The sequence below is a fragment of the Lactuca saligna genome, chromosome 4, assembly GCF_052625555.1.
Source record: "Lactuca saligna cultivar CGN05327 chromosome 4, ASM5262555v1, whole genome shotgun sequence".
NCBI classification, from domain to species: domain Eukaryota; kingdom Viridiplantae; phylum Streptophyta; class Magnoliopsida; order Asterales; family Asteraceae; genus Lactuca; species Lactuca saligna.
The window spans coordinates 287648211-287664376 of record NC_136420.1 but is presented as its reverse complement, the minus strand read 5'-3'; the positions used below and the strand labels follow the sequence as shown (position 1 = coordinate 287664376).

Here is a 16166-nt window from a genome sequence, read left to right as displayed (position 1 = left end):
CCACTAATAACTATAGTAGTGGGTGTCGCATCATCACCATTAACTACCGTTAAATCTATGGCAAACCCACCACTACCATGCCATTCCACATCATTTTTTTTTCAGTTAAAAAATACAATAAAAAATGGGGTCAGTTTTCTTAATATGCAAAAATATATAGACTGAAACTGACAATTTCTAAAAGTTTTGATTATCTCTTTCCCTCTAAAGCGCAAAACCCGTTGCATGCACTATTCCTCCTATTTCCATATTGGCCATTTACGTTCGTCGTCTGCACCACAATTGAGTATGACTATGGCCGACCACGAAAGGTTGGGATGGTTTGCACTATGAACTTCTGTGGCCACATAGACCACGACCTTACTCGTTCTCAGTATATCAGATGGTCAAATGTTAATTAACTAATTTAAAATGATTATTAGAAAGAAATAAAAATCATTTTTCTAATTAATTTGACTAATGGAAATATGAAATTGGTATTAGAAAATGAAAGTGATATTTTTATTTATGGTTTTTGATTCATGTTAACAACTTTTTTTTAAATAGATAGATAAAAAAACACAAAAAAATATCACTCTCATTAAAAAATGGATCGACTTTGGAAATATAAAAATACGTCAGCAATATATGTTTTTCCTCTTACATGACTTATGGTTGTTCTTCCAAACAATTCTATATACACATGTAACATTAGGTTGGACTGTGTACTAAGTGAAACGAGTGGGGGAAACCTTTCTCATTCTGGAACACTTTACTATGGGTGAGTAGAATAGGGTGAGGGAAAAAAACAAGGGGAGTTTATCCCTTTTTTTTCTTCTCATCAATATTATTTTTATTTTTAATTTTTTAGCTTTTTAATATTTATTAAATTATATATACCTACTTCATAATTATATATATATATATATATATATATATATATATATATATATATATATATATATATATATATATATATATATATATATATATATATCAAAATTATGGTTTTTTAATTTTCAACAAAATAAGTATAATATTTATATGAAATATATTTAAAAAAAAATGAAAGCACACACTCTAAATTTGGTAAGGGAAAAAAAGTGAGAGAAAGAATACCATGTAATGCAAAAAATGAGAGAAGCTTTCCACACACTTTCGGATCTAATGATATTTTTTGCATCTTATAAATTTGTTATACATAATGTTTGAATTCTTTATAAAATTTAAACTCAATTAAAATTTACATTTACATTTGGAATCCCCTAACCTTTCTCTGTCATAATTCAGTAAAAGTGTTTTTTAAATTACCATATTTTTAATTTATTAATAACATAATCAAATTAGTTACAAAAATGCAAAATACATTTAAAATCTTAACTCATATGTATTTTCAAAATAATAATAATAATAATAATAATAATAATAATAATAATGATGATGATGACCTATTTGATAAAACTAGGTAGCAGTTGGTGACTATAGTTGATACAAATAGTGGATAACTTAGCTTTTATTTGTTATATAAATTTTAATATAAATATTTTGAAAATTTTTAAAATGTATAAATTATATATAAAAAAACAATTATTTAAAAAGATAAATATATAAATATATTTTTTTTAAGTCAATCTTAAAAATTAACTAAAAACCTTAAGATTTTTTTCTTAAATGCTTATGAATAGCTTTTAAATTGATAATATTTTTTATGTTAAATATTCATTGTCAAATCTCCAAATGCAACCAAAATATCTTTTTGATTTTGCAAATGTATCTTAGTCAAAATTAATTTTCAATTTTCACGAGTTTAGGACATTCAAACAAAATTTTAAAGATGTTAATTATGTAAGAAACTTAAAAATCGTTTTAAATATTTGATATTTATTAAACAATATAAAAATTGTTTTTCATACGCAAACACGATTGCACCTTCTTTCCTTCTCTCAAACTCACACCGCCATGTTAACCACCGATCTCGCCACCATCTTACCTCGCGTGCTCATAGTATCCAGAAGAAGCCTTCGCAAGAACAAGTTCGTTGATTTCGTCGGTATATGATTCTTCTACTTCGTTTATTCTTCTGATCAATCACTCATTTTCAATTTCTCATGCAACCCCAATCGAATCACGAACTTTATAATCATCGTCTTTTTCTCATGCATGTCCACATTCCTTTGATTAATTTGAAGTCTTTTTTTCATGATTTATTGTTAAATAGTCAGTCCACACTTCGATTCGATTCAATTTAGTGTTCAATTCCACGAACTACTTGAATCCATGTTAAGATTTTCAGTGCGAATTTTGTTTTTCTGTGACCTAATAGTACTTTTCTTACCAGGTGAATATCATCTAGATCTAATTGTCGGATATGGAGCTGTTCCAGTGATTGTCCCTCGAGTGACCGGAGTCAACATGTTACTAGAGAGCTTCGAGCCAATCCATGGAGTTCTTCTATGCGAAGGCGAAGACATCGATCCATCGCTTTACGAATCCGAAACAACGATTCTATCACCCGAAGAGTTGGATGAAATCAGACTCCTCCATTCCAGCGACACCACAATCGACAAAGAAAAGGACATTATCGAACTATCTCTTGCAAAACTCTGCTTAGAACGAAACATTCCTTACTTGGGAATATGCAGAGGTTCACAGATTCTAAATGTAGCATGTGGAGGTACGCTTTACCAAGACATTGAGAAGGAAATAGCGAAAAACTCTCCACAAGTGAAGAAAGTGAGTCATATCGATTATGAAAACTACGATGGACATAGACATTTGGTCAAAATTGTGAAGAACACCCCTTTGCATCAATGGTTTCACGATTCTCTTGAAGATGACAAGATGGAGATTAAGGTCAATAGTTATCATCATCAAGGGGTTAAGAGATTAGCACAACGTTTCAAGCCCATGGCGTTTGCACCAGATGGATTGATAGAAGGGTTTTATGATCCTGACTCTTATAATCCTGAAGAAGGTAAGTTTATAATGGGATTACAGTTTCATCCTGAGAGAATGAGGAAATTATCTTCAAATGCTTCAAATGAATTCGATTATCCTGGATGCCCTGCTGCTTATAAGGTGAATAAAATCTAATAATCTTCTCTTTCAATCAACTTTTTTTCAATCTCCGCCATTGTTGACTGAATTTTCCTTTCTTTAAAGGAATTTGTGAAAGCAGTGTTGGCATATCAGAAGAAGCTTAACAACATATTGAAAGTAGAGAATTCTTTAAAGCTTGATAAAGATTTGGAACAAAGAAGAAAGGTTATTGTTCATAGCTTCTCTCTTGCAAGAAACATATACACAATAGGTAACCATTATCATCCATCTGAAGAGTCTGATCTCAAACCAGGAGCAGAATTTCTTGAGGTAATGTATATACATGAACTAAACCACCATCATAAAAACTCATATATTCTTCTCTTCACTCAATCATGGAGTTTTTTAATCGATTTCAGTCAAACACAGCGTTAAGTTTGCAACAAGAGAAAAGACTGAAACAAATGGGAGCAACAGTAAGAAATTCATCTTCATACATGGAGAAAATGAAGCTAAATGAAGAAAGAGAGAAATTAGCGAGAGTTATGATGGGGAAAATGACAGTTGAACAGTTATCGGATTTATCTCTATTCTACCACATGATGGAGAAGATAAGCTCTGAAGTGTTAGACAAAAAGCTTCAAGATTCTTCAAGTCTTGATCGATCTTCCTGATTCAGACACTTTTTCAACTTATTTTTTTCATCCCATTTAGTCTTGTAAAAAAACTCATGGAATCTTATAAACTTACACTACTAATATATTAATATATTACATATACTTGTATATATAGCTTAAAACGACAATCCAACACTATAAAAGTCAACGAGTCTTGAAGAATCAAAAGTCAACATGAAATCGACAGAAGAACAACTCATAGCTATTTTATCACAACTCATAAGTCAGCTTTATCCTATCTTTGAAACAATCCAAGAATCTATCCATTTCTAGGAATTTCACAACTCAAAATCCTCTCTAATCCTCCATGAATCCCAAACATTTTCTCCTAAATTTTCTTACTTTGATTGTTCTTGGAGAATGTTCAACCACCATAGACAAATTCTATGCCACATGCAATGATTCCTTCACTTGTGGGACTATTTCTGGCTTCCAATTTCCATTTCGGAGACAAAACGATCCCACACACTGCGGATACCCGGGTTTTGAAATCAACTGTGATGACCATAACCCACCTACCATTACCATCAAGAACATGACTTACCGGATTCAGAACTTCGATCCAACGGTCCAGATTTTGAAGATTGTTCGAGAAGATATGATCGAGTCAATATGTCCACAAGATCAAGTCAACACCACTATGGATTACAACCTTTTCGATTACAATTCCGGCTACATGAACATGAGCTTCCTTTTCGGGTGTCCGGATTCTTGGAACGGAATGGGAGGTGGGTTTGATTTGTGTGGTAACAATGGGGGTAAACCGGTCTTTTTGACGGTAGGGGTACATGGGCCCGGGGATTGTGGAAGTAGTGTTGTGGTTCCGGTTCCGGTTGAGTTTGTGGAACCGAATGCGTCGGGTCGGGTTGTGGGAAACGGGTTTGAGGTTAGGTGGAAGGTGGATGATGAGGTTTGCACCGGGTGCAACCAGTCTGGCGGACAATGCGTGTATGATAATAGTACACGCCTGACCGCCTGTAGCTGTCCGGATCAGGTTTTTTTGGCAGATAGTTGTGACGGAGTTAACAAAACTCGAGACGAGTCATCACCGTCATCAAGTAAGAAACAAAATTTTATTTTGTTTTTATCAAAATGAATTATATTTCGCAATAGGTTATTGACAAATTAGAGGTCCACATGGACTATGCAAGACTGGCCAAAAGATTTTGGCCAGTCCGATCTAGAAAAAACCCTGATTGGTTTTTGGCCTGATCATTTCGAATACAAAAATTAGGTCTGTTAACTGGACACTAAAGTATGAAAAAGTTTGTAAGCTTTGGTCTTTTTGGGTACACCTCTAGCCAAAGTATGGTAATGGTAAGAAACCTAAGTTTTGTTTAGAAGGAGAGTTCGATTCAAATTTAAGCATGGTGGATTAGAATTTACGGTAATTAATTTGACCAATTGACGTGCAAAAGTATATGTTTATTATGACTTAAGAAATAAGAATTAGAGTTCACGTTATAACTTATACATGTTTATCTTGACGTGGTTTCTCATAAGCTTTTTAGTTGTTAATATACTTACTCAACTAACGCTTCATTATTTTAATATAGAAAATTAGAAATAGCATTTTATAATGAAATTAACTGAGATGAACCTTGCATAAATTATATATTGATAAAGTGGATATTAGATTAAAAAGCCTGCAAAATATATATAATTGTGGTTCTTCCCATGTTGCATTATTCAAATGATAGTTGTTGGTCCATGGTAGACTAATAAATAATGAAAGACTTCTCAATTAAAGAATTTCTCGCGTAATTTACACAACTTTTATCTTGTTTTAATTTTATTGCATTGTACTTTATACCAATTAGGCCTCAGAATGGAACTGATTTGGAGCGGATCGGCTTTGATTCAAACCCGTTAAACAATTTTCAAATAATGATCCAAACTTGACCCCTAACCCGTAGGGTTTTGAATGATTAAACTCATACCCTTATCCAACGTATCAATGGATTTCAACCATTTTACCCAACCTATTTACAATATTAAGTTTAGGCTATAATTATTCATTAAAACACATATAACATGATCACTAAAACCAAACAATGAGTGAATGGTCATAGATAATTCATATATCATATTTGCCTTTATATTTCATCACAGTAAGATTTGTTTTAGAGTTTGATATTTTCCATTTTAGGTCAAAACAACTAGTATTTATACTCAAACAATTCATTTGAGTGATTTGACCTAATGTATTCTATTGATATTTACCGGCGGTCGCAAATTTGATCGGCGATAATGAAAAATTGAAGGTTGAAGGTTAACATGCTGTGAAACGATTGATTTGTGACTTAATTTTTTTTTTTTTTTTTTTTCTATTGTAGTTTGTATTAGACTAAGATTATTGGATTATATATTAAAATATATTAGGCTATTAAAATATAGATTATGGACTTCAAAAATCTAGTTTATACATTTTTTTTTCCAAAATAATAAGGCCAAAATAGTAAGATGGTTCATTTGCATTTTTTAGATAGATCACAATTTTTAATTTCATTATACAAAAATATAAACAAGGTGGGTCAAGTGACCCACCAATATAACATAAACTCGCCAATAAGTTTGGATGCCAAGTAAGTGTTCTTGTTTGAACATCCACTATAGGAGTATGATAGATTCCAATGGCCTTTTTTTTATTTAAAAAAGGATTTTTTTTTTCTTTACTTCAAAAAAAAAAAAAAAAAAAAAAAAAAAAAAAAAAATCCAAACTACTATGATTTCTATGTAATTTGACCAGTTGTATATTAATTTTTAAGAGATTAATTTTTTTGCCCACCATTACTTACTCTACTTTTTGTAATTTATTTAATGTATACTTTTGAAGAACCACATGGTTTTTTTTCTTCTTTTTATTCATTTTATTTCGGTTTTCTTATAACTTTATGGATGACATCTTCGTTTTGTGATTAAAATAAAACACATGGAAGATAAAATCAACAATAACTGACTGAAAAATCGTATATTAATTTCGGGGCCCCGAATCAAACTACTCAAGTTTCGGATTTTTCCCGTTAATTTCAAAACCTTTGTGCCACTTTTTGGCCGATTAAAATGGCGCTTCACTATTACAATCTCTCCCAAAATGCCTCCGCCATATCTCTCCTCCGCCACCTTCCTCCTCCTCCTCCTCTACTCCGGCCACCTCGCCGTATCTCTTACAGAACCCACCTTCCCCTCCTTCCCAGGTTGCGACGGAACTTTCTCTTGTGGCAACATCCACAACCTCAGCTACCCTTTCACCGGCGGTGATCGACCCGATCACTGTGGTCCACCTGAATTCCGACTTACCTGTACTACAAACGAGTACCCTGAGTTAATCTCCGAACCAGTTACTTACCGGGTTCTCGAAGCTAACTTGACCGCAAAAACCCTCGTACTAGCCAGATCGGACTTATGGAACAATCCATGTCCTACCACCTTTCTTAATTCAACTCTCGATTCGAATTACTTTGATGCTGGTGGCGTTGAGAATGTTGATCTCACCATTTTCTTTGGATGTAGTTCGTCGCTCATGCCTATCCAACTACAACACCGGTTTTTTTGTGACGTAGGTGGTGTGGATCTTACAGATTCGTACTTTTTAATCGGGAATGTTCCTATTGAACCGATATTAAAGATGATACACTGTTTTAAGGGTGTGAGGACTCCGTTGTTAAGAACTGTTGCTGATGATCTCAATCAAAGTATGTTGACTCTTGCAGAAGCTTTGACTATGGGTTTTCAGGTTACCTACAGTAATCCGTTTGATGAGAAGTGTTTAGAGTGTGGTAGGTTGCAAGGGCAATGTGGATTCAACGTTGCTACAAGCCAACCTATTTGTATTTGCAACAGTAGTATATGTATCCCACCAGGTGTTCGACATAATGCCTTCTCATATTATATCACTCAAACCCAACAATTTCAATACATGCTTATAGTTATAGTCATATTCGTAATATTTCCCAAGTGGGATATTTCAATCTTTTATGGGTGTTATCTTTTAAGTAATTATTTTGATAGGATGATTTGGAAGCTAATATTTTCTTGAAATTCTGTTTATTTGTAGGGAATTCAAGGAAAGGGCCTGTGACTATAAGTATGGATTCTATTCTATCATTAAATAGACTTAAATTTCTTTCCTAATCATCATTTTAAGTAACCAAATTTTGCTGTTTTTTTCTTTAAATTCTAGTCCTTTCAACCCTTGGATCGATTCTTGTTGTTTGTGGTGTTGCATTGGGAATCTTTGTTTGTAAACAAAGGAGGAAAAGGCGTAATAGAAAAGAAGCATCATCCTTAAAAACCGAGAGTTATACCCAATCTAATTTCAGTTCTAGCATCCCTTCATATCCTTCACCAACAACTAAAGACTTCACAAATTGCTACTATTTTGGAGCTCAAGTTTTTACCTATGAAGAACTAGAACTAGCTACCGATAACTTCAATGATTCAAGAGAACTCGGTGATGGTGGTTATGGAACTGTTTATCATGGTAAAATACTATAATCCTTAAATACTGTAAACATAGAGTCTCACATCAGCTAGACACAGTCCCATCTGTCTCTATATATGTATGTCAGAGTCCCAGCTCTCTTTTCGAGAGAAAATCAAGAATATCACATATCTAACATGGTATCAAAGCTAAAATCAACAGATATGTGAAATCAAGAATTTCACACACATATATATATATATATATATATATATATATATATATATATATATATATATATATATATATATATGTATGTACGTTAGAGTCTCAAATCAACTAGACACAGTCCATGTCAGAGTCCCACCTCTATTTTCGAGAGAAAACCAAGAATTTCACATATCTAACATGGCATCAGAGCTAAAATCATATTATATGTGAAAATCAAGAATTTCAAATATCTATATATGTACGTCAGAGTCTCACATCAACAAGACAGCAAGACACAGTCCTATTTGACTCTAGATATGTATGTTATAGTCCCACCTCTCATTTCGAGAGAAAATAAAAAATTCCACATATCTAACATGGTATCAAAGCTAGATAAAATCATAGACTCCATGTATCTAACAGTACAAATCTTGAAATTCTCTAGGTAAGCTTCTCGATGGGCGAGAAGTAGCAGTGAAACGTCTATACGAAAACAATTTCAAACGCGTACATCAATTCATGAACGAAATTGAAATCTTGACAAAACTACAACACAAAAACCTCGTAAAACTATACGGATGCACATCAAAACGAAGCCGCGAACTACTACTCGTATACGAATACGTTCCAAATGGCACAGTAGGCGATCATCTTCATGGCAAACTATCAAACTCAAATTCAAACATGTTTCCATGGTCTGTACGCCTCAACATCGCCATAGAAACAGCCGAAGCACTAGCCTACCTCCACGAATCCGACATCATACATCGCGATGTGAAAACCAACAACATTCTCTTAGACAAAACTTTCAAAGTCAAAGTTGCTGATTTTGGTTTATCAAGATTGTTCCCAAACAACGTGACACATGTCTCAACGGCCCCACAAGGGACACCTGGCTATGTGGACCCCGAATACTACCAATGTTACCAGTTAACTGACAAGAGTGATGTTTTTAGTTTCGGGGTGGTTTTGATCGAGCTCATATCTTCTTTACAAGCTGTTGATACTAATAGAGATAGGCTTGATATAAACTTGGCTGCAATGGGGGTTAATAAAATTCAGAATCATATGTTGGGGGAGTTGGTGGATGAGAGGATTGGGTTTGAGAGTGATGGGGTGGTGAGGCGGATGGTTACGTTGGTGGCGGAGTTGGGTTTCCGGTGTCTGCAACCGGAGGCGGATATGAGGCCGACGATGAAGGAGGTGGTGGAGATTTTGAGAGGGATTCAGAATGATGAAATGAATGCTCAGAAACCGGAGGTTGTTGATTTTGTGGTGGAGTGTGGGTTGTTTAAGGATCATAATACACAACCACCATCGCCGGAGTATGGTGTTACTAACAAATTGGTTAATGGGTCGTTGCCAAATTCTTCTGATGGTTGATAGAACTTTCTTGCGTATTAAGAGTTTGATTATGTACTTACTGTGTTTTGAGTTTTGTTACAATCATGATCACTTTTTGGTATGTGACTTTAGTTTTGATGTTCATTAATTTAAATTGATCAAACGTAAGAGAATTATATATCCTAGTGCGACGTGTGTGGTGTGTGTAAAGTAAATGCAATGAATGAACAATATTCACTTGTGTCACGTAAGATTCTTGTGTATATATAGTATCGGATTAGGGCCTTTTAGCCATCTTCAATTTATACACTCCAGATACTCGTCTCCATTATATGCAAAACATGTACCTAAGATATATATCCATTATAAAAAGGGAAATTAAATATCATTCTACGTTTTGTTCCTACTTTTCTTCCTACCTATTTAAGATGATAATAAGTGTACAAATTCAAAATCTCAATCAAATTTAATGACAATTGTCACCATCTAAAATAGATAGAAGGATATTAGAAACAAAAAGTAGGAGACTATTTAATTTCTCTTATAAAAAATATGGAACAAAGTTAATATCATAACAAAACACCGAAAATTCTGTAAAATGACCAGTTTGGTTCGGATTAACTATCATAAAAATATTGTTTCGTTCATTTCTTTACCTGCAATAATAATTAAATTTCGTACGTGGCAAGGTGTATACAATAAATTTGGAAAAAAAATAAGAGAAAATTCGGCAAATGACCAAAATGTAGAGTGAGTTTGAAAAAAATGACCACAAAAATGAACATTTCAGAAAATAACCACAGGTTCCGTACAGGGATCAGTGTACATCTCTGCGGATCAATGTACACATTTGCGGATCAGTGTACACCTCTGAGCATCAGTATACATCTTTGCGGATCAGTGTACACCTCTGTAGATCATTATACACATTTGCGGATCAGTGTACACCTCTGCGGATCTGTGTACACCTCTACGCATTAGTTATAAAAGTTATGGACGTATTTTAATGGGTTTCTGTGAGTTTGTGAGTTTCAATTACAAGTAGAAATTATTTTTTCATTGTGTTTGTGAAGAGTGATTTGTAAATACAAAACAGTAAAAATACATGGAAAACATACATCACTAGTAAACGTATTATATAAAGTATTTCATTACTTTTAACTTTTTTTTGTCAAATTTTTTATATAATAATCACATAAGGTATTAGTGTATTTAAAAAAATTAATATTAATAAATGAAAATGAACACAAAAAAACGAAAAAAAAAAATAATAAAAAAACAAAGATTCCATAGAGCTGTAGAGGATCCGCAGAGACTTTAATGAAGTTTATGTCAAACTATGTATATTATGAAGGTTGTATGTTTATGTTTTCTGAAGTATCTTTTATAACCTACTTAAAGTATGTTTATTATTTAGAATACCAGTGTGTGTAGTTTCATTAAAAACATAGAATATTTGTATAATTTTTATTAAACACACAGCTTTATAAACGGGTAATTAAATAAGAAAAACAAAAAACGAAAAAAAACTTTACATAATAATCACATAATAACTTATGTGATTAAAAAATATATTAATAAACGAAAAAAAAATAGAAAACGAAAAAAAAATGAAATAAACCAAGATCCGCAGAGGTGTTTATGGTTCCACAGAAACCCCTCTGCGGAACATGTGGTCATTTTCTGAAATCTTCATTTTTGTGGTCATTTTCTTTAAACTCATCCTACATTTTGGTCATTTGCCGAATTTACTCAAAAAATAATCATTCATAGAAGAGCATATATGATCCACTACTAGAAATGAACTCTCTCCGACAAAAAAATACATCCGAAAATATGTCCTAGGAACTTTTTCGGAGGGATTTCTGAAACTTATTCAGCAACATTTGAAACAAAGTACTTATGGTCGAAAGTTCCCTTACTTTTCTCATACATGTCATTTTGCTTGGGTTCCGAGAGACTTTTCTGATGGAACATAATTCCATAGCAGCATTTCCGAGGAAAATAATTCCAAGGCATTTCCGTGGAAATCCCTTTTTTAGTGACACTATTTGGAAAGATTTTGATAGGCATTTCCAAGGGCGATAATGATTTGAAAGGGTAATAAACTTTTGATTTTGTTCATATTTAATCATTAAACTTTTTTTTTTTCATTCTTTATTTGCCAATAAACTACTGAAATTGTTCATATTTTACCCTTTTGACCGGTAACAACCGGTCATAAGGGTAAAATATGAACAGTTTCAATAGTTTAGTGACAAATAGATAATGAAAAAAAGTTTAGTGTCTAAATGTGAACAAAGTTTAAAATTTGTTTTCCTCTCAAAAAAGTTCAATAACTAAATGTGAACAAATTTTCCTCTTGTATTATGGTTTAGCAAATTATCTTTTTTTGTTAAATTTTAACAACATTTGTTCATTAAGAAATCTATGGAAAAAAACCCCCCGAAAAAGGTATAAAAAACGAAAAACGAAACCAACAATATATGTATAAGTTTTATGTTATAAAACTATGCAATATTATATGTATAAAAATTATCCTAATATTATATGTATGAATTTTGTGTTGTAAAATTATGCAATATATAAATTGACATACATTAAACCATATACATTTTTTATAAAAAAATACATACGTACATTGATACCTTATATATATATATATATATATATATATATATATATATATATATATATATATATATATATTGTTATACTCAATGTATTAACATACATCATATTAGTATATTTACTATTAAAAAAGATATCGAAAATGAAAGTCAAGTTGTTTAGAATTTAGACATTTTTAATTTACCTGGACAATTGATTTATATTTGAGATTATATTTTCTTAAAAAGTTTGAATAATTATTGAAATTTATGATTATTTAACTAGACATGTAGAGTTAAGTAAAACCGTTAACATGTTTTATGAAGTATTGTGCTCAAACCACCCTATCCATATTACCTTTACAAAAAAAAAAAAATTAAGAAAAAATAGCTATATATTCAACAATTAAAACCGTGTTATTTTTTTTCTTTCAAAAAAATCATTCATAATTTTAAAAGGTTTTAGAAAAAAAACAATTCATATCTAAATAACTATTTTAGTTATTGGATTTTTTTAGAGGCAAACGAACTTTCGATTTTGTTTACATTTAATCACTAAACTTTTTTCATTATCTATTTGTCACTAAGCTATTAAAACTGTTCACAATTTACCTTTATGATCGGTTGTTCACATAACGTATTAAAAAGTTATGCATTTTGCAAAGTTTTTTTTTTTTTTTTTTTTTTTTTTTTTTTTTTTTTTTTTTTTTTACAATGTACTCCTTATATGTTATAAAATTAAAAATAAATTTGAATTAGCCATCAAAGTCTTAATAAAATTTAGTATACCTCGACAGGTGGCGTAATATGGGGCTGCCACATCACCAGGCGCAGCGTACCCTTCAGATTTTCCTATATATATATATATATATATATATATATATATATATATATATATATATATATATATATATATATATATATATATAACTTGATTTTCTTGCTTATTTTCCTCAATTTTCTTCCCAAACTCTCCCAAAACTTTTCTTGCATTCCGAGGCCCGAATTTAGGAGTTTTCTAGTATTAGTAGCGAAGCTTTGGAGCAACGAAAGGTCCAATAAAAAGAGCTTTCGGTATCAAAGTTCTACCCAAGAAGATTTCGATTTTTCGCTAGAAAACCTGTAAGTTGAGTTATACTTACTATGCTTTAAGTATAACTTATATTTAGTTCATATTTGTTATTATGAACTTATGAATAAGATTTATGAGTAGTATCGGTCGTTATATTGATCGATCTACTTATGAGAGTGATGTCTAGACTAGATTAGTGGGGTGTTTATAGTGGATTTCCAAACTATACATCTTTTTAGCAGACGGATCCTACCTGTAGAATGATCTTACTTGGTCATCCCTAATCTGATAAAACTCAGTATTCCTTTGTAATTATTGATGAATTTAAATTACTATTATTATAGTCAAAAATAATACAAACGATAATTGAAACTTAGTAATATTCATATATGGGTCTTTTAAATGGATAACTAAAGTGATAAACAAAGCATAGACTTAACCACAAGTCTTTCACCTACAATCAAGTGAGTGTATAATTACTTTCATCTTACACATAGATACAAAATATTTAAATACTTAATTGATACATGTGTTTATTATGATATTTATGCTAGATAAGGTAACTTGACTGGTTTTATGTGTACCTGAATCATATATTGATAAAGTATTGATCTATTTTAAATATCTTACTTAAATTATATTGGGTAGAGAAGGGTTGTGAAAGATAAACTAATGGCGTGAGGCCATGACCATTATAGTACTATTGTACTGATGAAACTAGTCATCTAGCATAATATATATGATGATCATTGACTATTCTAGATAGTTTTTTGGAACACTGACATGCTCATTGCCTATAGGTGTTAATGAATTGTGTGTTCATTCTAAGTACTCTATCCTCCCATGGTTACCTTTATTGACTTATAATGATCCTTCGTGTGTCGTGCATGCTATTGGCCAGGGTGACGTGTTGATCATTCACTGGTGCCACATGTCACATTCTCTGTGGTATGCCAGTGCGCGTCGCACATCTTATCTGTGCGCGCGAAAATTTATGTTTTCTTAAAAACTCCATATCTTCTCTGCATGAGCTCTCTTATTGACGAGTTTTATATCCACGTATATCTATCGATGAGATCTACAACTTTCATTTAGACTCCGTGGGTAATTTTGACTTTATAATAAAAGTTATATTTTTAATAGGTTTAAATTGTTAAATTTCGTTAAAAATTTATAACTCTCTCGTATGACGTCCGCTCTCGACTGTCTTTATATCGACATATTCCTTATCAAGAGATCTTGAATTCTTGTTTAGATCCTTTTGGCTAACGATCAACCGATCTAATATTCGATTTCTACGCTAAATTGTAACGCTGAAATATTAGAAAAACCATAACTTCCCCTTTTGAAGTTAGATTTGAGCATTCTCTATACACACACTCTCGGTTTTATGACTTTGGTTTAGATTACTTAGGTTAATAAACAATCTATCTCCAATTCACTATTTACAATACACTGTCTGATTGTGAAACTTCAAAAGTCTATAACTTTTTCATACACAGTTTAATTTTAGTGTGCTTTATGTGTACGCCCAAGCTTCATATCGCAACTCTTACATTTCCCGTCAAGATTATTTTTCTAAAATAATCTTTTATCGAGATTTCCATTTCGTCGTTTATCGATAAACTACTAAAAACGACTTTATAATACGTAGTCTGGAACACGCACGACTAATGATAATCTTAAACGAGGATTTATATTATTATCGTTATCTATTATATCTTAAATGTCTAGCCCGAAGTTGCGAACGTTATAATTATCCTGCTAGATTGATGGTAACCGATCAATTGGTTTAAAAACGAGTTTGTAAAGATCTTCATTTGTAGGGTTCTTCATTTATTTGTAGTACAAATAAATCGACTTTGTAGGGGTATTCATTTATTTGTTCTACAAATCGACCTTGTAGGGGTCTTTATTTACTTGTTATACAAATCAAGCTTTTAAACAGCAATAGCATATCCTGAAAGGGTTATTATACCCTTTTCGCTGACATGTAAGTGAGTTTTAACCATTACATTGACTTTGATTTATTTGTTGTACAAAGCGAGCTTCTAAACCAAAATAACATCTCATGGATCGGTTAGTTGGTTGACATTGCAACAAAATTGTAAATGTAATGATATAAATGAGAAAAATATTCGATGTTAAAATAAAAATTTTATGGTAATATAATGACTTCTTGCAGTTTGAAACTCGGTGTCAAAATCGTGATTTTGGTAAACTTAGTAACTTTATTGCAATTCGGGAAAAGTGGTTCCCGGGAAAATAGGAAAAACCAGACATTTGGTTGATATTGCAACAAAATTATAAATATAATGACATAATTACAAAAATAAAAAATAAAATAAAATAACTCGATATGAAAATCGAAATTTTGTGGTAACATAGTGACTTTTTTGCAATTTACCCAAATCCTCCCTAATAAATAAAAAACTTTTTGTCACATGTCAGACTCTTATTGATTTGGCCACATGTCATTTTGTTGTTATTTTCAATTAATTTTTTCCACATATCATTTTGTGATTTTTTTTTATTTTATTAATTTCCACGTAATATTTAAATGTAATAATTACAATAAATATAATAGTAAATGCATATCAATTTCATTAATTGACTTCCTTCTAATTTCAAATTTTCTAAATTAAAGTTTCATTTGTTTAATTTATAAGAAAAACAAACAATTTAATTTTAATAATTCAATATTTTTCTATTTTTTTCTTATAAATTCAAACTTCTCAAATATTTAATATTTTATATTTTTTTATTTAAAATAAACCCATATAATAAATGGGTGTTACACCTAGTAATGTAAC

At 31.5% G+C, this 16166-nt stretch overlaps 2 protein-coding genes across 3 annotated transcripts; both read left to right on the top strand.

The window, feature by feature from the left end:
* Nucleotides 1–1903: 1903 nt before the first annotated feature.
* Nucleotides 1904–3767, top strand: LOC145039185 (putative glutamine amidotransferase GAT1_2.1). Its single transcript, XM_078987288.1, has 4 exons — nucleotides 1904–2029; nucleotides 2318–3057; nucleotides 3142–3348; nucleotides 3438–3767. Exons 1-4 carry the CDS (start codon nucleotides 1939–1941, stop codon nucleotides 3690–3692), a joined length of 1293 nt encoding a protein of 430 aa, XP_078843414.1. The 5' UTR covers nucleotides 1904–1938; the 3' UTR covers nucleotides 3693–3767.
* A 160-nt stretch (nucleotides 3768–3927) lies between these two features.
* LOC145043755 (LEAF RUST 10 DISEASE-RESISTANCE LOCUS RECEPTOR-LIKE PROTEIN KINASE-like 1.4) lies at nucleotides 3928–9850 on the top strand. Of its 2 annotated transcripts, none has more exons than XM_078992502.1 (4): nucleotides 3928–4753; nucleotides 7753–7782; nucleotides 7879–8178; nucleotides 8774–9850. In XM_078992502.1, the coding sequence occupies exons 1-4, from the start codon at nucleotides 4003–4005 to the stop codon at nucleotides 9709–9711; spliced, it is 2019 nt and encodes a 672-aa protein (XP_078848628.1). In that variant the 5' UTR covers nucleotides 3928–4002; the 3' UTR covers nucleotides 9712–9850. The 2 variants fall into 2 exon arrangements, with proteins under 2 accessions (XP_078848628.1, XP_078848627.1); XM_078992501.1 differs by lacking the exon at nucleotides 3928–4753 and adding an exon at nucleotides 6670–7558.
* The last annotated feature ends 6316 nt before the right edge of the window (nucleotides 9851–16166 follow it).

Excerpts from the sequence above, each read along its gene's own strand:
- LOC145039185 (XM_078987288.1), top strand. The coding sequence starts at position 1,939 with ATGTTAACCACCGATCTCGCCACCATCTTACCTCGCGTGCTCATAGTA. Across the intron at positions 3,058-3,141 it reads GATGCCCTGCTGCTTATAAG|GAATTTGTGAAAGCAGTGTT; the intron begins GTGAATAAAATC and ends CTTTCTTTAAAG. Across the intron at positions 3,349-3,437 it reads CAGGAGCAGAATTTCTTGAG|TCAAACACAGCGTTAAGTTT; the intron begins GTAATGTATATA and ends AATCGATTTCAG.
- LOC145043755 (XM_078992501.1), top strand. The coding sequence starts at position 6,790 with ATGCCTCCGCCATATCTCTCCTCCGCCACCTTCCTCCTCCTCCTCCTC. Across the intron at positions 7,783-7,878 it reads GAAAGGGCCTGTGACTATAA|TCCTTTCAACCCTTGGATCG; the intron begins GTATGGATTCTA and ends TTTAAATTCTAG. Across the intron at positions 8,179-8,773 it reads TTATGGAACTGTTTATCATG|GTAAGCTTCTCGATGGGCGA; the intron begins GTAAAATACTAT and ends GAAATTCTCTAG.